Source organism: Misgurnus anguillicaudatus, chromosome 4, assembly GCF_027580225.2.
Source record: "Misgurnus anguillicaudatus chromosome 4, ASM2758022v2, whole genome shotgun sequence".
NCBI classification, from domain to species: Eukaryota; Metazoa; Chordata; class Actinopteri; order Cypriniformes; family Cobitidae; genus Misgurnus; species Misgurnus anguillicaudatus.
In genome coordinates this window covers 20,518,953-20,545,779 of record NC_073340.2, presented here as the reverse complement: position 1 = coordinate 20,545,779, position 26,827 = coordinate 20,518,953, and the positions used below count along the sequence as shown (strand labels likewise).

At 37.6% G+C, this 26,827-nt stretch overlaps 1 protein-coding gene and 1 long non-coding RNA gene across 3 annotated transcripts; one reads left to right on the top strand and one right to left on the bottom strand.

Moving 5' to 3' along the window:
• Positions 1 to 3,708: 3,708 nt before the first annotated feature.
• On the top strand, positions 3,709 to 15,950 carry LOC129421143 (uncharacterized). 2 transcript variants are annotated; one of them, XM_073866921.1, is made up of 14 exons: positions 3,709 to 4,061; positions 5,551 to 5,736; positions 6,345 to 6,530; positions 6,711 to 6,893; positions 7,903 to 8,055; positions 8,376 to 8,513; positions 10,677 to 11,264; positions 13,094 to 13,498; positions 13,938 to 14,032; positions 14,152 to 14,202; positions 14,372 to 14,756; positions 14,841 to 15,011; positions 15,184 to 15,324; positions 15,467 to 15,950. In XM_073866921.1, the coding sequence occupies exons 1-13, from the start codon at positions 4,022 to 4,024 to the stop codon at positions 15,279 to 15,281; spliced, it is 2,679 nt and encodes an 892-aa protein (XP_073723022.1). In that variant the 5' UTR covers positions 3,709 to 4,021; the 3' UTR covers positions 15,282 to 15,324; positions 15,467 to 15,950. The 2 variants fall into 2 exon arrangements, with proteins under 2 accessions (XP_073723022.1, XP_073723023.1); XM_073866922.1 differs by lacking the exon at positions 15,184 to 15,324.
• A 37-nt stretch (positions 15,951 to 15,987) lies between these two features.
• On the bottom strand, positions 15,988 to 20,838 carry LOC129421433 (uncharacterized). The gene is made up of 3 exons (XR_008637098.2): positions 20,676 to 20,838; positions 20,458 to 20,582; positions 15,988 to 19,863 (listed from the first exon to the last, which is right to left on the bottom strand). It is a non-coding gene; the product is annotated as an uncharacterized lncRNA (long non-coding RNA).
• Between the last annotated feature and the right edge of the window lie 5,989 nt (positions 20,839 to 26,827).

Below are 26,827 nucleotides of genomic sequence, written 5' to 3'. Positions count from 1 at the left end.
CCACGGCTCGACAGCCCACAAAAACCCACTTCTGTGTTCCCTGGCTTGCTAGCTGCACACATTGTCCCAAAGCAGCCCCCAGGCATCACTCAGCTCCCTGTTACAAGCCAGAAATGACAAGGAGGCGGCCCCTCGCAACACAAAGTCAATGGAGACTGTTGGATTGCTTTCCCCCCGGTGGGCGTGGTTTTCAGGTTGTGACGCGCTGCGCTCTGTCTCTATCAGATAGCTAGTAGGAGTCAATCTGCTTCACAGCCAATCACGGGCCCCCTACTTGTTCGGGCCCCGGGGCTTTAGCCCCGCCTAGCCCTATTGTTAATGCGGCCCTGACCATTGTGTCCCTGAGCAAGACACTTAACCCCTAGTTGCTCCAGAGGCGTGCGACCTCTGACATATACAGCAATTTTAAGTCGCTTTGGATAAAAGTGTCAGCTAAATGAATAAATGTAAATTAATCATCATTCACATACAGAATATATAAGCATTTAAAGTGAACAGTTTAGCATGTGTGCTTAAAAAGTCTAGAATTTTTATGATATTATCCTACACTACACAGGGAATGGATTTTCCCCCCCAGAAAACTTCTTGCATGAAAAAGATTCAAGCACTTTCAATGACCTGTATCTATGTATGTATATTTTCAAAAACTTCTCAGGGCCTTTAACTTTTCCCCCAGATTCACAACCTATCAAGGATTTCAAGGACAATTGGCTGGCAATTTATGTTAAGACCTTTTGAAACAACAAAGAAAGGCAGGTGATGGGGCAGATGGACTGAAACAGAGAAAAGTAAAGATTTATAATGAACCATTGAGCTCTTAATGTTGATAAGAGAGAAAGGCATCCAGTTGTAGTCTGCTGTATACAGACATTAAACTATCAAACCTGTTAAAGGCGGGGTGCATGATTTCTGAAAGCCAATGTTGACATTTGAAATTACCTAAACAAATACGCCACTACCCCAATAGAATCTGAACTTTCTTTTGATAGACCCGCCCCACACATACACAACCCAGGCAACAATGTTGGTTAGTAGACACGCCCCTTACACTGCTAATTGGCTACATCTGTGTTTTGGTAGTCAGCCCGACTCCCCCCCCCCCCCCCCTTAACTCGTTAATTAAGAGAAAACACTTCCCTGCCAATGACGAGAATTGCTTTCCGCAATACCGCTATTATCCACAAGGTGGCACACTTCTGCAACTTATACAACCCGGAAGTAGAAAGAACTTCATGTATGTTTTAAAGATCGCTCTGCATCTAAACTCTATCAAAGGTCCTTCACAAAAATGGAATCATCTCAGCTTTTTGCTCAAAATTGGGTGTTTTTTAAGAAACCTACCCATATTTGAGAGGTGATAAAAAGAGAACTACTGAAGGTAGGATGAAACTTTTTTTGTTTGAAAGAAGATATTGTGATTGAAAGCTTTCATTTGATATATTGTTTGTTTATATATTTAAAGAAAACCATTTTCTGGAAGGTATTAAACTTTTGTGAAAATCATGAAAAAGGCTGGCAACTTTTTTTTAAACGCTGGCGGGGAAAGAGTTAAGTGTAAGGAAACAATAATGTCAAAACAGCTAAGACATTTTTGTGACCTTGTTTGTGAAATCCTATGAGAAGTTTTTGATTATCATTGAATTTACATTGATTTCAAAATTTGACTTGGCCTTATTAAGGCAGTATTAAAAATATCAAGGTTATATTTTCACAGAATGTTCTTTACATTATGTTATGTATAGAAAACAGCAGTGGAAAGTGGGGCACAAAATAACGCTTTTTGGCTTTGGCTCTTTCATTCAAAAAAAAATTAAGTTAGATTCATATTTTTTAAACAAGCAACATGCACATCTCTACTACAAATGAACACTTAAAGTTTGTTTGTTGGACCTATACCATTATTACACATTTACATAAACAGTAACAGGAGTGCAAATGTTACAACTTACCCCATAGGTGGGCTTAATTGTAATAAACAGAAGGTTCGATGTAACACCTGCTGGAAAATGCTGTTTAAACACAAATAATTCAATACAATTCAGAAAGGTGGATATTGTTAATATTTCTGCCTATAATATTGTAGATTCACCCATCTATGATCCTTCATCTAACCATCCTTGTATTATGCATCAATGCATATAAATAGATTTTTTTGAAAGGGCTGCACAATTAACACATTCCCCGCCAGCATTTTATTAAAAAAGTTGCCTGTCCACAATTTTTTGTGATTTACATAAATATTTCACACAGAGTTCTCTTCTATAAATATATAAACATACAATATCTAAAATGAAAGGACATCCTATCTTCATTTGTTCTCTTTTGTCTCCTCTCAAATATGGGTAGGTTTCTTCAAAAATATTTTTTAACAAAGGGCTGAAATAATTGCATTTTTTTTAAAAAAAACTTGTTAGAGATCAAATTCAGAACGACGATCAAAACATACACAGAGTTTTAACTGTTTTTAAATTAGTTATCAGTTTTTTATAAGTTGGGTAAGAGCGCCACCTGGTGGATAGTAGCGGAATTATAGATTACTGTAAAAACTCAAGGGAAGGGGGAAGCAACATTGGCAGGGAAACGGTTTTCTTTCAAGATAACTCGTCAATGGCGGGAAGAGTTAAGACAAAAAATCATAATTGTCAGTTATTTTCCCTGATATTGATATAGTATTTACATTGTTTTCATTTCATTATCAACCTGAGGCTTAATTGCAGGGCTTTGAACCAGATTTTTTCCCAATTGGTTCTTTCCGAACAGAAGCAGTATTTTAACGTTTCCGGTGTTCGTTTAACCCTAAAATTGTTGTTCCTGAACCGGTTAGACAAAAAATAAAAATTACCTGAACCGGTTAATAACGTTCCATGTCAGCTGTGGGACATACAAATAAGTAGGCTGATCATTAGGACATTAAACCTAAATTATTAGTCTACATAATTTCATCAAACATTAAAAAAGGCTACATTAGCGGCATAACTGTAATTCTGACATGCCTACATTTGTTTCAGCATTATGCATGAATTAAGACAAGGACAATGTCGTTTATTGGCAAACAACATAAACAAATGTTTTTATTAGAAAAAGAATACTGTGAAAATTGTGTTAAATTGGAACAACTTTAAATACATTTAGTGCAATTTAAGTGTACTACTTTAAAATTCATTTGAAATGCACTTCTCATACACTTGAAATACAGTAAGAATATAATTAAAGCTTATTTTAACTGTGCTTCAAGTACACTTCAATAGTACTTTAGCATATTAGAAATATGCTAGCATTACACTAAGAGAAATTTATTAGCATTACATTAATAGAAATATATTACACTACTATTTTATTATAAAGCTTTTTATGTTAAAAACGTTATATTAAAATATGCAAAATCATTAAATATTAAGACAGATACACAGATTTTGAATCACAATTTAATATACTTTATATTGTGTTGTGTACATTACAAAAATATCTAGTTGTAATTAAAAGTAAATTAATCAAACAACCACAGTTATTTTTCCTAAATAAAGTTTCTAAGAAAAAAAGAGAGATTGCATTACGTACACACTCTTTAAAAAAAATGAGTGCACTGATGCGTGACAAGCGTTCTACATCATAATAATGGTAAGTGACATCATAATGCTCGCGCGTTCCACAGACGGGTATAAAAGGCCGCTGACGGGACCGCGTCACCACACTCATTCAGTGATCGTTCTGAGCGAAAGCGAAGAAAATCATAGAAAGAGACCTAAACTTTACAAAGCGATAAAAAGCTACATCGAGTGTGAGAGTGCAGAAATACTCAAGTTTACTACCACTTATACGTATAGTATTGGTGTGTGTTCACGAGTGTTTTCGACCACTTGATCGCTCATCACTTCTCCGGTTTGTTTGTCCCTCACTAACACCGAGGGCATCACCGTTGAGAGGCGTCGACAGACTGGAAGTCAGCGTTTGGAGTGACAGTTTCTCTGATCTGATCATCTATCAGTCACGGGATTCGTCGCACTTCGCAGACGGAAAGTTCATGGAGACGATTTTACGCACTGAGGACGACAGTCCAAAAGGTAAGTTCACGTGAATTTAAGTGCAAACTACATTTGTGCGCGTATTGGATTCTTTAATATGAGTAGATTAGCACACACTGTTTGTTTTATGGCCTAACTGAACACGGTTATCAGGCAATGAGTATATTAATGAACATGTCTAAAGTATTGAGCACTTAAATATCCGTTTACAAAAATTAACCACGGTTTTGCTAATAATTGTAATCAATACACACAAATAGACCATGCCCTGCTAAAAACATTATAGACCACCATCATTCCCATGGTGGTTTGTTGCTGGTTTAGCTGGTGGTCACCCATAGGGATGTCCTGATACCACTTTTTCCATTTCCGATTATGATACCAGAATTCCGAATATCAACCGATATTAATCCTACTGTAATTAAATGTGTATAGTGCTTTCTGCTACATCTAGTATAATTTTAAATGTAAAAATCAATAATTGAAAATGATTTACAAGTTTAAGGAAACATTAGTAATTATTAGTCATGAGTGTTTAGGAGAACATATAATAGGTACGTTTGATTAATAATAAAAAAAGAAAAGTTTGATCAATTAAGTATGCTAAAAAAATCTTAATTGCGTAAAACTGTAGTAAAGCTTTAGTGTGCAGATGGTCATTTTGGGAATTATGCGCTTGACCGGACTTTTTCTGCACATTCCGGGTGCGAATTGATGCGCTTAAATCATCCTGTATGTTACGTTTATGGGCTTTCTGGGCGCAGAATTGATTCGCCTGGATCATCGTCTCATGAGAATCCTCGTACTGCAATGAAAAGTTCATAACTGTTAAAACACAGAGAGATGTGTCATGTTCTCAGCATATAGTGAATTGCATCCATCCAATGGCTTCCTGAGACTTTATAAAATCAGATGTTTAAAATAGCCAACAGTTATCTTGTGTGTGCGTGTGTGAATGATGTTTCATCCGTCCGCTTCAAGGGATGTGCATCGGTGCATCGCGTTCCCATTAAAAAGACCTGTCTGAAATCGATTCTGAATGCTTTTATAATACTTTGTCGTTTTAATAGCTTGTCAGTAACAACCACGGCGAACGCACACATATCTGAATTGGGTCGGTCCTCGATCCAATATCCGATCCAGCCCAAAACCCCGGATCGGCCCGATACCGAGATACCGATCCAGCATATCGGATCGGGGCATCCCTAGTCACCAGCATACCAGCACCAAAACAAAACATATGCTGGTCTTGCTGGTTGCTGGTATGCTGTTTTTTCAGCAGACACTACACTTTTACCACAAAAAACTTAATTTTTGTAAGGGTCACACATTACTATGTGTGTTATATTGATGAGAAAATTAGTAAATGATGCCAGTATATATATATATATATATATATATATATATATATATATATATATATATATGTATGTTCATGTTTTAAAGATAACAGAGCAATAGTTTAAAAGTACAGAAACAGGCGTAGAAACACAAGCGTTTTCTCATTGAACTTCTTCTTTAACTACAGTGTGTTTGCCCCTCACTAACACCGAGGGTGGCATTACTAAGAGAGGCGTTGACAGGCTTGAAGTCAGCGTTTGGAGTGACAGTTTCCCTGATCTGATCATCTATCAGTCACGGGATTCGTCGCACTTCGCAGACGGAAAGTTCATGGAGACGCCACTTTTACGCACTGAGGACGACAGTCCAAAAGGTAAGTTCAAGTCAATAGTTTAAGTGCAAACTACATTTATGCGCATTGGATTCTTTAATATGAGTAGATTAGCAGACACTGTTTGTTTTATGGCCTAACTGAACACGCTTATCAGGCAATGAGTATATTAATAAAAATGTCGAAAGTATTGAGTAAATATCCCCTTACAAAAATGAACCATGGTTTTACTAAAGTTTACACCAAAAAAACAAAAAACATGCTTACTGTAGTTAAACAACGGTTTTGCTAATAGTAATCAATACACCAAAACAAAAAACATTCCCTGCTAAAAAAACAGCATAGACCAGCATCATTTTCATGCTGGTTTGTTACTGGTTTAGCTGGTGGTCACCAGCACCAAAACACAACATATGCTGGTATGCTGGTTTTTCCAGCAGTCACTACACTTTTACCACAAATAAAATATGGTACATTTTTGTAAGGGTCACACAATACTTTGTTTGTTATATTGATGAGAAAATTAGTAAATGATGCCAGTTTATATATATGTATGTTCATGTTTTAAAGATAACAGAGCAATAGTTTAAAAGTACAGAAACAGACGTAGAAACAAGCGTTTTCTCATTGAACTTTTTCTTTAACTACAGTGTGTTTGCCCCTCACTAACACCGAGGGTGGCATTACTAAGAGAGGCGTTGACAGGCTTGAAGTCAGCGTTTGTAGTGACAGTTTCTCTGATCTGATCATCTATCAGTCACGGGATTCGTCGCACATCGCAGACGGAAAGTTCATGGAGACGTCACTTTTACGCACTGAGGACGACAGTCCAAAAGGTGAGATCAAGTGAATTTAAGTGCAAACTACATTTATGCGCTTATTGGATTCTATAATATGAGTAGATTAGCAGACAACGTTTGTTTTATGGCCTAACTGAACGCGGTTATCAGGCAATATGACGTATCAGTATATGACGTATATGTGCATTTCTCATTAAACTTCTTCTTTAACTACAGTGTGTTTGCCCCTCACCAACACCGAGGGTGGCAAGTGTAGAGGAGCCCATGGACAAGACGCCAGCGTTTCAAGTGAACTTTTCTCTGATCTGAAAAACATTCAGGGATGGGATTTGTTGTTCTCCGCTGACCAAATGTCCATGGAGCCTTTAACTACACATGCTGAGGACAGCCGTCCAAAAGGTAAGATGAAATTAACGAATGTGCAAACTAAATCTTTACTCTTAGTAGAATAGCACACAAAGACATCTGTTATATAACCCAACTTAAGATGGTTATTGGACAATAGTATATTTTTATTGGGTACATTAAATGTCAGTGTTGACCACTTAAATAATTTTATTAATGTTATTTTCATAAGAATAATAGTAGTAATTTGCAATTATAACAGTAGATGGTCCAGTTTACTGCAATGTTAAAGTACAACAAGTAAGGAGAGCAAGTTTCACTGTAAATAAATCGGGGGTTAATACTTCAGTCTGGGAAAATATATTACAGTGCAAATTGAGTTGGAGATCAGGTCTTCATTATGATTGGTTGATCAGGGACTAACCAGTGACCCAACCATTACTAATAAATGTAGTTTCGCATACGTCATCCGTGACCCCTTGACGTATTGATGCTTTACGTGAGGTCGCGATGGCGCGCCACAGGACTCGAGGAAGACGAGAAGTTGTGGTTTAAAAGTGCATATTTTTTATTTTTCTTGCCAAAAACGACTATCGTTTCCCTAGTTAAGCCCTAATGACTCGTTTGAGATCGTTTAGAGTCCTTTGAAACTGCAATTTTAAACTGCCTTAAAACTGTTACGTGTTGGGGTCCATTAAAGTCCATTAAAATGAGAAAAATCCTGGAATGTTTTCCTCAAAAAGCATAATTTCTTCTCGACTGAACTAAAAAAGACATCAACATTTTGGATGACATGGTGGTGAGTAAATTATCTGGATTTTTTTTTAAAGAAAATAGACTAATCCTTTAAGCCAAATAAATGTCCTGAACAAAAATAGGCCCTGCCATACTTTCTATGTAGTGTGATTGGGTGCCATATGGAATATGTTTCCTGGTACTTACATCACTTACATTTGAAAAGATGGCCCGGAGCAATAGTACATTTCTTTGGAGCAATAGTAGAAGTGCAAAAGCAGGTGTACAAACACAAGTGTTAACCTTTGATTTCTCATCATATCCTCAGCATGTTTGTCCGACATCCTCACCGATGGCAACATCTTTGAGAGGAGAGGAGTCGATGGACCGGAAGTCGCCGGTTGTAGTGACCGATTCCTTGATTTGACTATCCATCAGTCACAGGATTCGTCACTCCCTGAGTACTCTCTGAGTCCAAAAGGTGAGATGAATTGAACATGTAACCTACATTTATGCTGACGTTAGATAGAAGATCTGTAATATTAGTAGATGCCTGTTTTTATGGCCAAGTGTCGTAACAAAACGTAAAGTACGTCGTATGTGCGGGTGTCTACTGTACATATGACTTACATTTGAAAAAAGCCACCCAACTAAAGTTTTCTTGTAGTTTAACTTTATTAATTTTTAAATTTGAAGGATCAGAGAGAAAAAGAGTGATAGTGTGAAAACACAGAAATGCACAAGTGTATAAACACACGTGTTGTCTCATTTAACCTCTTTTTTTTAACACCCTGTCCACAGTATGTTTGTCCCTCACTGACATCGAGGTTGACATTGGAGTCAATGGATTGGAAGTTGACATTTGTAGTGACAGTTTCCCTGATCCGATTGAGATCTGTTCACGGGATGTGTCACACACTGTGGACGACAGCCCAGAAGGTAAGAGGAAGGCTCCATTTATCAACCGTGCTTACAGACAGATGCGTGCTTAACAGTTTTTTGCAAAGTGTCTTATTTACCAACTTGCACTTATAAGTACGTATAAATGTGTGTAAGTATCCACACAACTCTGAGGATGCTTACGTAGAGGATCTAGCGGTAGAATAGCGATACTACTCCGGACTGTCCCCAGTGTTAAAACAACACTTTGTCTATATATTAACCACACCCAGGTGTTAAAATTATTAGTGTTTATAACAGCCAATCAGTGTTGACGTTAATAATTTATTGTGAATTGTCGTCAAATTGGTGTCTATCCTTGACCCAGTGCAATGGCTTATCTTGCGTTATTGAAAGACATTTATTTAATATAAAAATAAGTAGGGGTGTGACGGATCACAAAACTCACAATTCGGATCACATTATGGTTTTTGAGGCACGGATCGGATAACTTTTCGGATCAGCAAAGAAAGGGGGGTGGGAAAAATCTAAAAACAAATAAAGAAATTACAAACATTTATAAAAAAAAACAAAGTTGCACATTAAGTAAGGTCTGAAATTAGCATTAGGTTCAGAAATGGAATCAAATGAATAATAACCACTGATAATAACACTGTATTTATTGTCTAAATTAAATATAATTATAATTCTTTTAGAGCTACAGAAGTGATTTTCTCTTTGTCTTGGGTTGTTTGATTAACATTAATGACACAGAGTTAAGTAGGTTAATTGAGGTTACTGTCGCTTTAAGAGAAGAACGAACCTGGTTTCTGCCTGTAATCTATAGATACACTTAAAGGAATAGTCTACTCATTTTCAATATTAAAATATGTTATTATCTTAACTAAGAATTGTTGATACATCCCTCTATCATCTGTGTGCGTGCACGTAAGCGCTGGAGCGCGCTGCGACGCTTCGATAGCATTTAGCTTAGCCCCATTCATTCAATGGTACCATTTAGAGATAAAGTTAGAAGTGACCAAACACATCAACGTTTTTCCTATTTAAGACGAGTAGTTATACGAGCAAGTTTGGTGGTACAAAATAAAACGTAGCGCTTTTCTAAGCGGATTTAAAAGAGGAACTATATTTTATGGTGTAATAGCACTTTTGGGAGTACTTCGACTCGGCGCAGTAACACCCTCCCTCTCCCATTATGAGAGTCAGAAAGGGAGCGGACTTTTCAGGCAAGTCGAAGTACTCCCAAAAGTGCTATTACGCCATAAAATATAGTTCCTCTTTTAAATCCGCTTAGAAAAGCGCTACGTTTTATTTTGTACCACCAAACTTGCTCGTATAACTACTCGTCTTAAATAGGAAAAACGTTGATGTGTTTGGTCACTTCTAACTTTATCTCTAAATGGTAGCATTGAATGAATGGGGCTAAGCTAAATGCTATCGAAGTGTCGCAGCGCGCTCCAGCGCTTACGTGCACGCACACAGATGATAGAGGGATGATTCAACAGTTCTTAGTTAAGGTAATAACATATTTTAATATTGAAAATGAGTAGACTCTTCCTTTAAGACATAAATGTTTTTTTATACTGTTTAGATCATTTTGTTTGTATATGCGCTGTCAAGAACAGAAAGATTTTATGTTCGCTTGCTTTTTGAAACGCGTCTCTACGTGTATGCACTACTGAGTACACTTAAACTTGCGCACACACAGACAGACGGAGGCACAGCATAAAACATTATGTTGTTTTTCATTGCTCTATTCACCAAATTTATTTTATTGGACTATAGTATGAGACACAGTAGCGCATCTCTCTTCTGATCTTTAAAGGGAAATAGTGATGATCACGTCTGACTGGATCTGGAATGGACGCATTCAACCTCATGTGCATCTGTGCATACAGAAAGCTGCTCACTTTAACGCCTTTTTGGGGTTAAATTGTTTAAAATCACTTGAATGTTATCATTTGCAAGCCTTGAAACACGTGCAACTGATAAACTTTCCCTATTTAAATTTGCGCATTAATCTGTGAATTGCATGCGAGCCGAACCGTGGGTCTTGATCTGTATGAATCACGGATCAACTGTGGTCCGTCACAGCACTGTGTTGTCAGCTTTCCTCCTTATGAATTCAATTAACTGTGATGATATTTAATGTGCGGTCAAAGATGTTTTTAACAGTTTACTGTGTGGTTCTCTTGGTTTCAGAACAAAATGGCGAAGGAAGAAAGAAGGCAGGAATCCGTGGGTTCTTTAAGGGAACTTGTGAGGCTGTGAAACGTCTCTTTCTCCCCAGCCGCAGTACTAAAGTGGAGCCTATTGTTCCCTCACTGCAGCCGGACAAACCTCAATCTGATGGAGGGCTGTCTGTCCCAGTTGTGTCCGGTCTCGAGCAAAGTTCAGGTTCCCACTCGCTCGAGGATAGACCTGATGCGTGTCCGGTTGATGAGGAAAATGCAGCCGAAGTTTGCTCAATGCCCGATCAAACTTTAAACACGGATTCAGATTTTCATAGAAAAGCGCATGTATTGGATACATCAGACATAATGTCTGCGTCCTCTGTGCACAATGCTGATGAAGGTGTCCTTCAGAGGAATGGCGCTGAATCACTGAGAGAACAAATGCTAGCAGTGCTAGACTCTTTTCTGCCATCCGACATTGGAGTCAATGGATTGGAAGTTGACATTTGTAGTGACAGTTTCCCTGATCCGATTGACATCTGTTCACGGGATTTGTCACTCACTCCTGTTAACATGCCAATGGATGTGTCACACACTGTGGACGACAGCCCAGAAGGTAAGAGGAAATCAATTTGTAAACTAAAGCCTCACCGATATGAGTTTTTTTTTGGAGGGGTGGTGATACAGATAGGGAGTTAAAAGAAAGAAAGATAACGATATATATTGGCCGATTTCATCCACACTATAGGGGTTTTCACACTGCGCTTAACCCTGGGTTATCTTCATTCTAAACCCCGCTTTTAACCCTGGGTTAAGGAGCGTTTCACACCTGTAATTTGAAAGCGGTGTTAGCACCGCTTTTTACGCAGGGTTATGAAACCCTGCTCCGGAGCAGGGTTAGCACCGCATTTGTGGTGTTAACCCTGCATTGTGGTGCCAAACGCATGCAGTGTGAAACGAAGCAGGGTTAGAATGTTATGATTCGAATTAAACACAGTTGAAGTAGCTAATCAAGGCTTGATAATTACAGACAGGTGTGTTGAAACTGGGTTGGAGACTCCTGACCCAGGGTTTAGGAATGCACAGTGTGAAACGTCAAATTATGAATACCCAGGGTTATCTCTTAACCCCTGGTTAAGTTTGAACAGTGTGAAACATGAAAAAAATAACCCAGGATTCCGTTAACCCTGGGTTTAGAATAACCCAGGGTTAACAATTTCAGGTGTGAAAAGCCCTTAACTGAACCAAACAGTATGTGTTACTTTAATCCAAACTCATCCACCAGTAACGCATTTCTGTGTTTGTAAAGTTCCTCCTTTTCCGCTTTTTTTGCAATTATTACGGTGATGGATAAAGCACAATCATGTGACTTATAAAGGGAGGTGTTGTTACCATATATGGTTCATTGGAGGCGTTTCCGAATGCAAATGACCGTGAACGAGCATGGTGCTTAAGATCGCGTGGGATTTTTTCAACAAGGATTACTTACTGATGTGCGCACGTTTGATAAATACAGGGTTTTTTGGACTTGCGCACAAACTAAGTATCATTCGTAGAACAAAACATAGAACATTTTCTACGCACTGTTGATAAATGAGCCCCCAGGATTAGTTTAAGATAATATCTTAGTGTTTAATAATAAAGAATCAACACTTTTTAATATATTTTATGTTTCAAATTACAATTAAATGAAGTTTATTTAACTAAGGTTGGTAGGAGCATGGTCATGTAAAAAGCCACCCCTCACCTCCGTCTCTTGACAGTTTTTTGCAGCATCACGTCACTCTCAGTTAATACATCTATCCCAGTAAAAGAGGGGGAGTACTAAAATTCAAAGCTTAAAGCCCTCCCCTCGGACGGTACGCCAAATATGCTTTATTATCTTGTTACACTAGTGATTACATGTTAATGCAAACTCGTGAAATAAGCTTTGGCATCAAAAAATAACAAGGATCGATTTAAGATAAAAATAAGAGTTTACTATGTTGGAGAATGGTTTTAATGCAGTCTGTAGGCTCCACTGTTTTTCAGATGTGTTTTTTAGCTTTGACATCACTGCCAAAGGTTTCTTGTGCCACAGTCTTAAAGGTGGGGTGCATGATCTCTGAAAGCCAATGTTGAAATTTTAAATCACCTAAACAAACACTCCCATACCCCAAAAGAAACTGGGCCTACTTTTGATAGACCGGCCGCAACCCAGGCAACAATGTTGGTTAGTAGACACGCCCCTCACTGCTGATTGGCTACAAGTGTGTTTTGGTAGTCAGGCCGACTCCCTTTTCCAAAGTGTTTTTCAAAAATCATTCACCCCGCCTTTAAGAGCCAAATGCACAATAATAACAGTGTTGTCAGCTTTCATTCTTATAAATTCGATAAACTGTGATGATATTTAATGTGCGGTCAGAGATGTTTTTAACAGTTTACTGTGTGGTTCTCTTGTTTCAGAACAAAATGGCGAAGGGAGAAAGAAGGCAGGATTCCGTGGGTTCTTTAAGGGAACTCGTAAGGCTGTGAACCGTCTCTTTCTCCCCAGCCGCAGTACTGAAGTGGAGCCTATTGTTCCCTCACTGCAGCCGGACAAACCTCGATCTGATGCAGGGCTGTCTGTCCCAGTTGTGTCCGGTCTCGAGCAAAGTTCAGGTTCCCACTCGCTCGAGGATAGACCTGACGCGTGTCCGGTTGATGAGGAAAATGCAGCCGACGTTTGCTCAGTGCCCGATCAAATGGCGACAGGAATCCGTGGGTTCTTTAGGAGAACCTGGTTGGCTACGAAGCAAACCTTCTCCTGCCTAAGCAGCAATACAATGGAAAGATCTCCATCTTATCAAAAACTGTTTAAGCCCACTGATGGTGAGTCTGTAGTTATTATTACATTATTACTTCTGTCCACTTCTCAAGTTTTATTTGATGTCTATTTACTATAGCATGAAGAAGTCTACATTTTGATTTCATCTCAACGACAACCCTCTTGTCTGCTATTAGCTGATTTGTGTTGTATTGGATTAAACATTAATGTCTGGTTTCATAAATATTCTTAGACACACGTTTGAGGTGTCTCAAATAACTTGCACTGACCAGTAACTGCAGCATGTTTATTAACTTAACTAAGGCCTGGTTTTGGCTTTAGCTAAGCCTTGTCTGTGATCTAAGCCCAAAAGAGTTACGACTAAACAACTAAATTCTGTCTTTGTAACTACCAGCATTGAAATGATGCTTCATGCCTGACAATTATTGAATCTTGCAAACTCATATACGGTATCGTCATGTCCTTTGCGTTTGTGTGTTTCAGGAGATGTTCAGTCTTACTATAAATTGGGTGATATCCTGGGAAAAGGAGGATTTGGGATGGTCCGTCGGGCAACCCGTATTTCTGATGGTCAAGAGGTAGTGTGCTCTTACCAAATTTAACAAACATTTTATTCTTTATGTCCAAAACGTGTATTTCTTTAGATCATGTACAAGGACGGAGACTTCATTTTTGTAACTTTATGAATCTTTTGCAGGTCGCCGTCAAATTCATGTCCAAGTTGGAAGATACGCGTACTCTTTCGATTGTAAGTGTCAAAACTTAATGAATATATTTAGTTACGTAATTCCTTAGGATACAGTATAACTAATATACCACTCGACTAAAATAAACAGTAAAGTCTACATATACTGGAGCATTAGGTCTTTTATTGTATTTATAGATATGCAAGTGTATATTTTCTCTGTTTTCTCTAGCCTGGCCATCGCAAACGTCTGCTTACCGAGGTGGCTCTGTTACTTAAGATGAGCGAAGCTCCCTTAAGCCCAAATGCCATCAGAATGTACGAGTGGTTCGATGATCCCAAGGATGTTATCGTGATTATGGAGTACCCTCAGCCCTGCAAAAGCTTGTTGGATTTCGTCATAGAACACTCATCTCCACTGAGTGAAGACACAGCACGTGTTTTAATGCGTCAAGCAGTACAGGGGGTAATCGACTGCATTGATCACGGTGTCTTTCACAATGACATCCATCTAGGCAACATGCTGGTCAACACGAGCACATTAGAGCTCAAGTTGATTGACTTCGGTTGTGGTCAGTTGTTCTCTCCTGCTGGCTACAAGACTAAAAAGTATCGAGGTGAGCTGACTTTTTGTGTTGAAACCTTTTGACCACATGACGCTTGTACAGGTTGGTTCAACTCTGAACATGTCTTGCTTACAGGAGTACCAAGTTACTGCCCACCCGAGGTCTTATGCAACTCCAGATATCACGCCATCCCTACAAACGTCTGGTGTTTAGGTTTGGTCCTGTATAAAATGGTCAATGGGTGTATATGGATGCCATATGTCCAATCAGAGGAAGTCCAATTTTGGAATACCAGCTTATCGGAAGGTGAGTAAGGAATTAGTGAGAGAAACGCACACATAAATCTCTGAGAGTGTCACATGGAGTAACAGAAGTTGAATATAAGACATCGGAGGTTTAATCTTATAGTAGCAATATTATTTGTCATGTATAAGTATTGTGTCACGACTAACCAGCTATCATCTTGAAATTTCTTCAGAGTGTCGTAGCATTATTAGACAGTGTGTAGCCCTTGATCCAGCTGAACGGCCCACATTACAGCAGATCTTGAGACACAGCTGGTTTAATACAGAATGAAGGCAGGCAGGGTCTTCTGTTCATCACTGCTGTCAGACATGAGGTAGCATTACAGACAGAGTAGTCACAGCAGGTGTTGAAGGGATCAGAGATTCGGTTTGAGAGTCTGATCATATCATATATGTATAATGAATAGATCAATCAAAGACTGAATGAATAATTCTCTTGTTTTTTTCTTCCTCAAGGCTACACGTAAATGGACTGGACATCACACAGGACTGACCAGACCTCATTAACCTACTGTTAACGTTTTTTTTTATTTTTTAGTTATGTTAAATTGTATTTATTATTGTAATAATTTGATTAAAGCTTTATTACACTAATGTATTGTAAATAAAATTAAAATCATACATATGTTTATTATTTAAACCAATGTTTTTTTTCCTAAGTCAAACTTAATACACCATGGTGTTGTTTCCCAGACCGGGTTTATCTTAGCCTCAGATTTAAATGCATGTTTGAGCTGCTTTAATTTAAAAATACCTTGAACTGACATATCATGCATCAGTGCCTTTGTTTTGTCTTAAGATGCACACCAGTTTTTTAGTAAATTATGTTTGTATAAACTACTTAAATGTCCTAGTCCTGAATGAATGTAAACACTGTCTGGGAAACTGCCCCTAAATATTACATTCACCCAATCCAAAACAGTCATATTAATGAAATGTTTTTTCTTGAATGTCTCATTGTTTAAATAAATCGAGTATTTTTTCAAAAACAGATTGTTTATTTGAGTGCAAGTACAATAAAAATGGCTGTAACACCGGTATTACCCACATTACATTTATTTTAAGATTTATTTTTAACAAACAATTATTACATTTAAGCAGTATATTTTAAAATAATCAAGTTTACATCTCCTATCTCATGCAGAGAAGGCAAATCAACTCCAACCCATACAAAATATTCATGTACAGTTTATGAAAATAGAAAAAGATATGAATTGCCATATAAATATTATGCATCAATATAATAATTCATTTTGAAAAGAAAATTGTACAAAGTGGTAGAAACAATCATACTTACAATACTGCAATGCTAACTTACAAAATGTGAAGAATGCAATATTATTAAACAACTTGTTGAATTTATCTATATACATGAACTTGCAGTTATTGTAATACCAGCAGTGGCAAATAGCAATAGGAATACTACTGTAACAATACAATATTTGCACATCCTCAGACAGTTGGAGTTGGCAATACATACTCAGCCTCCATAGTGTTAAATACCGGAGCATCTCAAGGTTGCTGTCTTAGTCCTTTATTAGCCTGTACTGTACACCTATGATTGTATTGCAAAACATCCAACAAAAAGTATTGTGAAATTTGCAGACGATAGTACTGTGGTAGGACTCATTGACAGCAATAATGAAAGTGCCTATAGGGACGAGGTGAATAATTTGATCATGTGGTGCGAGAGAAATAATCTGTCCCTTAATGTGGGGAAAACTAAGGAGGTCATCATAGACTTTAGAAGAAAAAAAACCACACGCATTCACCTGTCTACATTAACAACTCTGCCGTTGAAATTGTAAATGATTTTAAGTTTTTAGGCATCCACATTTCAGACTCCCTTTTATGGTCCTTACATATCAATTGTGCTTTTAACAAGGCACATCAGAGACTTTATGTTTTGAGGTGTCTCAAGAAATATGGTATGTCATTTAATATTTTACAAACTTTTTATCGCTGTACAATTGAGAGTATATTGACAGGCAACATTACAGTGTGGTTTTGCAGGGCAACTTAATATGATCTGAATCGTTTGACAAAGGTGGTTAAAACTGCATCTAAGATTATTGGGGTTCCACTAGAATCGCTCCAAAAAATTTACGCAGTACTAAGAAGTATGATACAGGACGTTAGTCACCCGGCACATAATCTCTTCTCCCGACTTTTATCAGGGAGACGTTTGCAGAGCATCCCTACGCGCACATCACGTTTTATGCGAAGGCCCCTTAAGCCCAAATGCGATCAGAATGTACGAGTGGTTCGATGATCCCAAGGATGTGATCGTGATTATGGAGTACCCTAAGCCCTGCAAAAGCTTGTTGGATTTTGTCATAGAACACTCATGTCCACTGAGTGAAGACACAGCACGTGTTTTAATGCGTCAAGCAGTACAGGGGGTAATCGACTGCATTGACCACGGCGTCTTTCACAATGACATCCATCTAGGCAACATGCTGGTCAACACGAGCACATTAGAGCTCAAGTTGATTGACTTCGGTTGTGGTCAGTTGTTCTCTCCTGCTGGCTACAAGACCAAAAAGTATCGAGGTGAGCTGACTTTTTGTTGAAACCTTTTGACCACATGACGTTTGTACAGGTTGATTCAACTCTGAACATGTCTTGCTTACAGGAGTACAAAGTTACTGCCCACCCGAGGTCTTATGCAACTCCAGATATCACGCCCTCCCTACAAACGTCTGGTGTTTAGGTTTGGTTCTGTATAAAATGGTCAATGGGTGTATATGGATGCCATATGTCCAATCAGAGGAAGTCCATTTTTGGAATACCAGCTTATCGGAAGGTGAGTAAGGAATTAGTGAGAGAAACGCACACATAAATCTCTGAGAGTGTCACATGGAGTAACAGAAGCCGAATATAAGACATCGGAGGTTTAATCTTATAGTAGCAATATTATTTGTCATGTATAAGTATTGTGTCACGACTAACCAGCTTTCACCTTGAAAATTCTTCAGCGTGTCGTAGCATTATTAGACAGTGTGTAGCCCTTGATCCAGCTGAACGGCCCACATTACAGGACGTTAGTCACCCGGCACATAATCTCTTCTCCCGACTTTTATCAGGGAGACGTTTGCAGAGCATCCCTACGCGCACATCACGTTTTAGGGAAAGTTTCTACCCACAGGTTATAAGGTTACTTAATGATAGAGGAGGGAGGGCTGAGGTTTGAGCATAGCTATCCTGTTTGTTTGTTTGAATGTTTTTTAATGTTATTTATTTATTTACATTAATTAATCTATTTATTGATTGATGTTGAGAGGGTGCTAAGGCACATTGTATTTCATTGCTGTGGTACACTGTGCTAATATGCATATGACAATAAACTTGAACTGAACTAATCTGAGGTGAGAGAGAAGAATTGCGCGTCCTGTTACTAGGTTTGAGAGAATCGGGTAAAAGCTCTTCTAGAAACACCATCCTCAAGTGTAACGCTTTCAACACAGACATGCTGCTGAGCAGAGTCACACCGATCTGTGAAAGGGCTTCTGGAAACATCAGTGGCCGATCTGTGGCAATAATCGACACTCCAGGAATGGTTAAGATCAACCGAATGGAAAAGGCTGTGATCAGGGAGATCTTAAAATCTGTATCTGCACATTGACCTGATAAATAAACAAACAAACAAATCTCCAAATGATGTCATCGCCAGCTCAGACAAAGACCTCAGGGACTTTGTTCGTAATTGCAGTGGTGGATTTGTGGTCTTCAATAAAATAAAATCTGTCTCGCTCTATAATCCAGGACCCCATGTGTTTCTGCATGTCCTAACTGTAGGGAACTTAACCAGTGCGGAGAAGAACATGCATAAGTTGATTGAGAACATGTTTGGGAAAGACGTTTGGAAGTACACAGTTATTTTGTTCACACATGGGGATCCTCTGGAGGGGAAATCTCCAAATGATGTCATCGCCAGCTCAGACAAAGACCTCAGGGACTTTGTTCGTAAATGCAGTGGTGGACTTGTGGTCTTCAATAACAACGATGTGGAAAACTCTGAGCAGGTGAGCAAACTTTCTGGAGAAGATTGAGACCTTGATGGCCGTTAATGGCAAAAGCTGCTACACAATGTCCCTTTTTCTAGCCTCAAAAAGAAAGATAAGAGAGAAACAGAAGAAGATACTGCAGCAGAGAGAGAGAGAGAAACTAATATATATTTTATATATTGTGGTATTATTAACAAATGACTTATCTGTGAGCTTCATTATTTTTTTAAAAATTAGTGTGTGCCCATATTCTTTAATCAAAAATGCAAATCTCCTCCCCTCCTCAAAATTATCTCTCTTCACTTCCGGTCATATGGTATGGCAGGGGGGCGGGGTCCGGGAGAAGATCGCAGCGATTAGCAATTAGCAACACGACCCAACTTCAACAATCCAATTAGATCTCTATGGACAAATTCAAATCCAGCCCTGCCTTATTTCATTTCAGAAGCCGTTTCGTTCGGATATACGTCACCACGGGGAAAATAAGGCTATCGCTACTTCCGTTTCATGCCGACTTTAAAAGGTATAGCGGAAGATTTTCCCGAATTTTAGAAAAGAACCTCCCCTCCACTTTTTAAAAAAAATTCTCATGCGCAACACTCGAGAAGGTCCTCACTGCAGAACACAACATCCAGGGGGCGAGGATGGACCCAGATCCAACTACTCCCACTTTATAAACCGTGTTCCACCGGAAGAAGCTGCAGTGCAAAAGCTGTGAGGCATCACTGATGTGGAAAATCTTCTTGTATTTTTTTTCTTGTCTTTGTAGAGTACAGCTTTAGTCAGTCCAGTGGCCAATGACCCAGAAGTCACAGGTCCAAGATTATTATCAAATGGTTTCATTACCTGTGTAATAAATAAATGAATGAATAAATAAATAAATATTAACATTTAGACATAACACAACATTACACAAAACATCATTACACAACACATCAGATATCACAACTCATTTTCTTTTTATAATATAAATGCATGCACATGTATGGTAACATGCAACTACAGTACACATACACCAGCATTCACTTTCTTACAGATTTCAACATTTTATTACATTAATGCCTTGCATGTCTACTAGCAAATTAAGTAGGTGTTAAAAATTTGGGAGCATGGAAAATAGGATTATGGCACGCTGTGTGGTGGCAAGAAATCACTCCAGGCAAATTAACGTAATTTATCTGCAGGGGAACCGGTTGCATCTGTACGGTGAAAGCAGCCCACGTTATATAGTCGGTGCCTTTCATCGTTAGCAATCGCGGGAAGAGCCTCGCATAAATTAGACGTTTATGCCGTTAAAAACATTAGGATGACATTATATAGCCTGCAACAATGAGCTAAATTAAGCGTCTGAAGTTAATATTGAGTAAAATATCAAACAGTAACGAAATGTTGCCTCTCTTGTTTAAATATAAGTTTAGAAATGTTTCAAGTGTAACTTACCTCAGAATTATTTGTCACTGGCGAGAAGTGACCGTCTTTTTCCATGCAAAATTTGACGAGCACAAACGATTTGAAGGCAACATGCATTTCCGTTGTCCTACATCACTTCATCGTTCAGAAAGCGTCTAAAGTTAATGAGTAAAATACATTTGTCACAAAACGTTGCATGTCTGGTGTAAATATAAGTTTAAAAACGTTTCAACCTTAGAATTACTAACGTTACTTGTCACCAGCGGGAAGTAACCGTCTTCTCTCAGGCAAATTGCGGTTATTTGACGAGCGTGAGCGATTTGAAGACGACATGCATTCCGTTGTACTAAGTTACATCATTTTATCGTTCAGAAAGCGTCTAAATTTAATGAAGACAATAAATTTCTCTCACAGAACCAGAGGCGCGGGAAGATATTTTCGGTAGGGGGTGCGGCGGCGGCGGCGGGGGGGGGGGGGGTTATATAATAGAGTTATAGAATTCTAATTTTGTTCACAAGCTCTGTATTCTGCAGACCACTCAACCAAAGTTTTGTTTTAAAAAAATAACTCGCCCCTCCCATCCATGAAGTAGCCTACAGCTGAGCTGACGGGGCATACAAACTATATAGCCTATTGCAACATAGAGATTCTCTGCCCAGGACGTTATTTTCCGCTACTATCCTCGGGCCGGGCCGATATAAGCATATTTTTAATCATTATTAGCCCAATTGGGGATAAAGCTATAATCAGAAATATTATATATAGACTATATTTAGGCCAAAGTAACAAATGTCTCCAAAAAGTTACACATTACAAATTACAAAATGATTTGTATAAGTTACAAAATGCAACGCGAGTCAGGTGCGGAGTCTCCTCTGGCACGCATCACGCACCGGGCATGCTGTGCGGTATGGTGGAGCTTAAGTGCAACACGGAGTTTGAAGATGTACAGAAAAAAAGAAAAACAGGAGAATTAAGTTTGGAGGAAAGTCGGAGGTATGGAACCAGTTTATCTACACATATGCATTCTCACTGGTCCCAGTAGTAGCCTACGCCTTTTTGTTGTCCTTTGGTTAAGTTTTTAATATTTCTAAACTCTAACATAATAACTTTATTGACATTACTCGAGTTAATATACGCGATTATAGTGGACCTTTCAATTCACGGGTTTCATTTAATTCTATTTTTACACGTAAATGTAATATTTGTGTCTTTAAGTTTTGTTTCACTATGCCATGCCTCCTGCGGTGTAAAAATAAGATATTTTCGACTTTAAAATTCCAAAATCATGTCCTAAATTGTCGGAATATATTCCAAATGGATTCATTTGAATTTATAGACGTTTAACATTAAAATCGATGCATGGGAATAATTTATATAATTTTTATGAAATACCTTTTAAATGTCGCATGCATGTTCCTTATTGTAGGCTACATATATGATTTAGTTCATTTTACGTCGTTTTAATAATTTAATTCAACCTTTTATACTTTCATTCAATAAAGCAGATGTTCTGTAACATTTACAAGTGCGTTAAACACCGCAAAACAATTTGGCTATATTTTTAAATATTTTTGAAAAGATGAAGAACTAGAAAATCGTTTACTGAATCTAGCTTAGCTTGGACGCATTCTTCCATTGGAATATGTTTAAAATATCAAAATGGGCCAGCATATTTTGATTAAAATATATTCTAAAACCATGCTAAATTATTTTAAGAGTAGTAGACCTTCTCATATAGGCCAACCACACTCCACAGTTCATTCTTGTTCGTTTAATATGTGTTTCATTGTTGCATGCACTTTTTACGCATGCAAACTAAAATGTTATTTATATAGTGCGACCATTGTAAATCAATGCGAATCATTGCAAAAATGTATTAGCAATACATGCCTTAATAACTAGTCCTCGGGAATTTTGCGTTCTGTGATTGAAAAAAATCCAAATTTCTCTTTTGGGACATTGCAAAGCTGATAGATAAACTCATTCGGCGTTCAGTATGTGGCTGTGAGTGTGCGTGCTTGTGTGTTATGCTAATGCCTATTACAGCATCGGCTGAATTCAATCACGTCGTCAAGACAGAATCTGATAGAATATGGCTAATACACACTTAAATAAATTTAATCATTTTAAAATTACTAAAATTATCCCTCTCTTCATCACACACCCAAAACAAAAATGTCTTTGTACAGAAACACACCAAAATCAAGAGATATTTATAAGATACAATTTTATTGTCATCGCAGTTTTAAATCTCTGCCACCAGGGGGTGCTGCAGCACCCCCAGCACCCCCACTTCCCGCGCCCCTGCACAGAACGTTGTCTTTTCTATGTAAATATAAGTTCAAAAACGTTTCAAGTTTAATTTACCTGAGAATTTCTTGTCACCAGCGGGAAGTGACCGTGTTCTCGCTGGCAAAAGGCGGTTTTTGACGAGCACGAGCACCAGCGATTTAAAGGGGACGCGTCTACGCATTTAGTTAACGATTCACAAAAAAATCCTTTGATTTATTACAGTTTGAATATGATATGAATATACAGTATGAGAGTGCTGCTGTTCAGGAAAGAAAAAGCTACACTGAATGTGTAAGCAGATCAGTCTACACAAATTGTGTTGAATGCTTTGACAAATTAATAAGATGTGTAAATTGTAACCTACACATAACTGCTGTGTAAAACATATCCTTTCAACACAATTTTAAATAATATTGACACAAATGTGTATAGTTAAGTGCTACACATAGCCTAATTTGTGTAATTTTTGTACACATTTGTATTAAAAGTATAGGGATGAGCACATACGACGTCTGCAAAACGTTAACAGAATGATTGACAACTGGGATGACCAATAGTCTTGATATCCACGATTATCTTCCACTATACATTTAAGGTTAAACAAAAAAAGCAAATATACAATAGATCTATTTTATGTGTTTTATATAATTTGCCTAATTGAAACACACATTTAATTCACTACGGTAAGGACATCTTGTAAACATCCAGTTTATATATCACGTTTCTGATTCAGATTTGATATTGCCTAAAACATAACACTCAAAAGGGCTTTTCACACCTGAAATTGTTAACCCTGGGTTATTCTAAACCTAGGGTTAACGGAATCCTGGGTTATTTTTTTCATGTTTCACACTGTTCAAACTTAACCAGGGGTTAAGAGATAACCCTGGGTATTCATAATTTGACGTTTCACACTGTGCATTCCTAAACCCTGGGTCAGGAGTCTCCAACCCAGTTTCAACACACCTGTCTGTAATTATCAAGCCTTGATTAGCTACTTCAACTGTGTTTAATTCGAATCATAACATTCTAACCCTGCTTCGTTTCACACTGCATGCGTTTGGCACCACAATGCAGGGTTAACACCACAAATGCGGTGCTAACCCTGCTCCAGAGCAGGGTTTCATAACCCTGGGTAAAAAGCGGTGCTAACACCGCTTTCAAATTACAGGTGTGAAACGCTCCTTAACCCAGGGTTAAAAGCGGGGTTTAGAATGAAGATAACCCAGGGTTAAGCGCAGTGTGAAAACTCCTATACAGAAACGTGCTAAGATTAGATTTAAACAGAGACATGATATGGATTGCAACTTTCTATTTTCTGAAAACATTGAACACAAAATCGAAATCAAACACTGGTCTCAAAACATAAACAAAGTGATCAATATGATACACTCAAAAACAGTGAGTAAACAATACACCAAAGAAAACACATTGTTCAAAACATAGTTTTCAGGGAGAAGTACATTTTTCTCAGATGCCCTGCAGCATTTATTAGATCAGAAATAAATGTTTCAAAACCCTTCTTCAACATCCACATCATCAAATCAGTTGTGCACGACATAAAAGCAAATTCTCATTGTTTTGGACTAAATTGCACATGCTTTGATCCAATCAAGCAAATTATTATCTACAATTGTCTGCTGTTTCCTACATTTTCATTTTCAATTTAATTTTCATCAAAATACATTATACAGGTTTCTGTTGAATAGTCTTACACCTCAAAACATTTAAGAATTAGTTCATCATGCAAGGCATGTCATGCAAAATGGTTGACCTTTGTGTCATAATCTGTTACCGTAAGCATGAAGCATGTTTTCTATGGTTTTTTTTTGTAAATGTGGGTCTTTCTAAGGTCTTTTATACTGACAACATGGCTAAACATTTTGACTGTCTTGTTCATGAACAATGACACACGGGTTTGTCATTTTGATGGTACTGACGTGTTTACTGACGTAAAAATTTACTTTTGAAAGATGAACTAAGGATTTTGAAGTTACACGTTTTTGCAGGACATCCACGATGTGGTGCAGTTTGTACGAATTGTTCTGAGAAATGCACACATTTAGCAAATTTTAAGAACGTTTTGAGAAATGCTGAGAAAAATTGTGATCTCAAAACAAATGTCATTTTTTTTCCGTCATTGTTTTTTGATGAATAAAAACATGTTCGATCATAGTAGCTCAACATTTATCAGAAATTACTCTGCTTTGCTTTTGCAACTTTTTGCTCTTCCTCCTCCTTGTACGCCTTTTTTACAGTAATGTACCCTGCATCTCACAAACTTGTCCTTTGTCTCTGATACTGTAATTCTTGTTCTTTTTTTGATATGAACCTGCAACCAGACAAAATCTATTTAGCAGTCAGTACTTTTAACAAAAGCAAAGCACAATGCGGCAATACAAATTATTCACTGTACAATATAGAGCCTGCAGTGCACTGTACAGTTTACAACAGTGAACTGGCTTATGTTGGTTGTGTCACATCATTTGAAACAGGTTAAATTTATTTTGAGTGGTTGTGTTTAATCAATGACATGTGTGCTCTATTTGTGTTTGATTGTTGCCGCTTGTGTTTACCAGTAAGGATGACATGTGCATAGAGTGCACAATGTGTTTTGAGAATGAGTATGTGTTTATGTGAGTTTAGCAAAAAATGAACATTTCTTTTTTTACAATATGTAATGAATGGTGCTAACAGGAAGCACAAATAAGTTTACTGCATGATTATTTGCACATGATACATGCAGTGGTGTAGTGCAGGGTATACGCAGGTATACGGAGTATACCCACCTCTTTATTTGATGGCATGGGGTATACCCACTTCTACTGGGGGCATACATTAAGAGTATACCCACTTCTACTACTGGGGGCATAAACTAAGAGTATACCCACTTCTCCAGACACCACTACACCACTGAATACATGGTATTAACATGCTCATCCTGAACCTACAGTAAGTGAAACACTCACACTTCACCACTATGGTAACCTCAAAAACTTATATAACAAAAAACTTCTGGATTTCAACACTGAAGAACAACAAACAATAACATGTCCTCATAACTTTAATCTTGTTTAAAAACACACAGTTTAGAACTTCATTTTAACATTTACTGTCTTCATTTGTCATGAGAGCAAAGCATGCTGGGAACTCAGTCTTCTTCATAGTTTCAGCTCAATGTTGTCCCAACACAAATCAATTTTGACTTGTTTTTATAAGGTATGTCAACTTATCACAATGGAAAATTTAAAATAAGTAGGTTGAATTGAATTGCAAATCCAAGCTGTTTTAACTTCATTCTGCCTATGTACTTTCATACAGTTATGATTAAAAAACGTATACTGTAACATCACATGTCCCCTAACAAATAAGGGGATTGCTCAGTCTAAACAAAAACACCCTGACCCCTGCATTCCATGTTTTGCAATAATCTTAAATGCAAAATGTAAATTAGATTTAAATTATATTATGAATACTCGGGACAAAAACAAACATCACAATCTAAGGTAATGAAAGACAAACAAGTGAAGAGAGTTTTAGAAATGAGGGCACATTTGTTTGTTTATTTATTTGATATATTTATTAAACAGATTTAATTTTTAAGAACAATTTGTGAATATAAGGTTAACCTGTTAGCCCTCATTCCATTTTCCGAACCCCCCCACAAAAACTGTCATAGCCAAACTAAAATAGATACAGTTTATGAAGTCTTTGCACTAAAAGCATAAGTTTGGTCTCATTTGAAAGCAGACACTTGGAAGTTTATTAAGAGGTGAACATTAGTTACTGTCATAATGAAAAAAGTTGTTATAGAGAGCTTAAATTATACTTGTTTATTAACTCCACCAAACATATATGAAATATTGTTATGAAAAACTAAATGAAAATGGCCTTGGAGCAATCTAGAAATGCTCTGCAGATAAAGCCACAGGTCTGACCATGTTCTGTTTTAAATCTGAAGATGATACCTCTAAAACTCTGTATTTTATTAAATGTTTTTTAGACCCATGTCATGTAAATTTATTTAGAGAAAACAGCAAAAATGCTAAGCTAATGTTTGTTTATTTATATCTCACAACATCCTTTCAGTTTATTGTCCTATTGC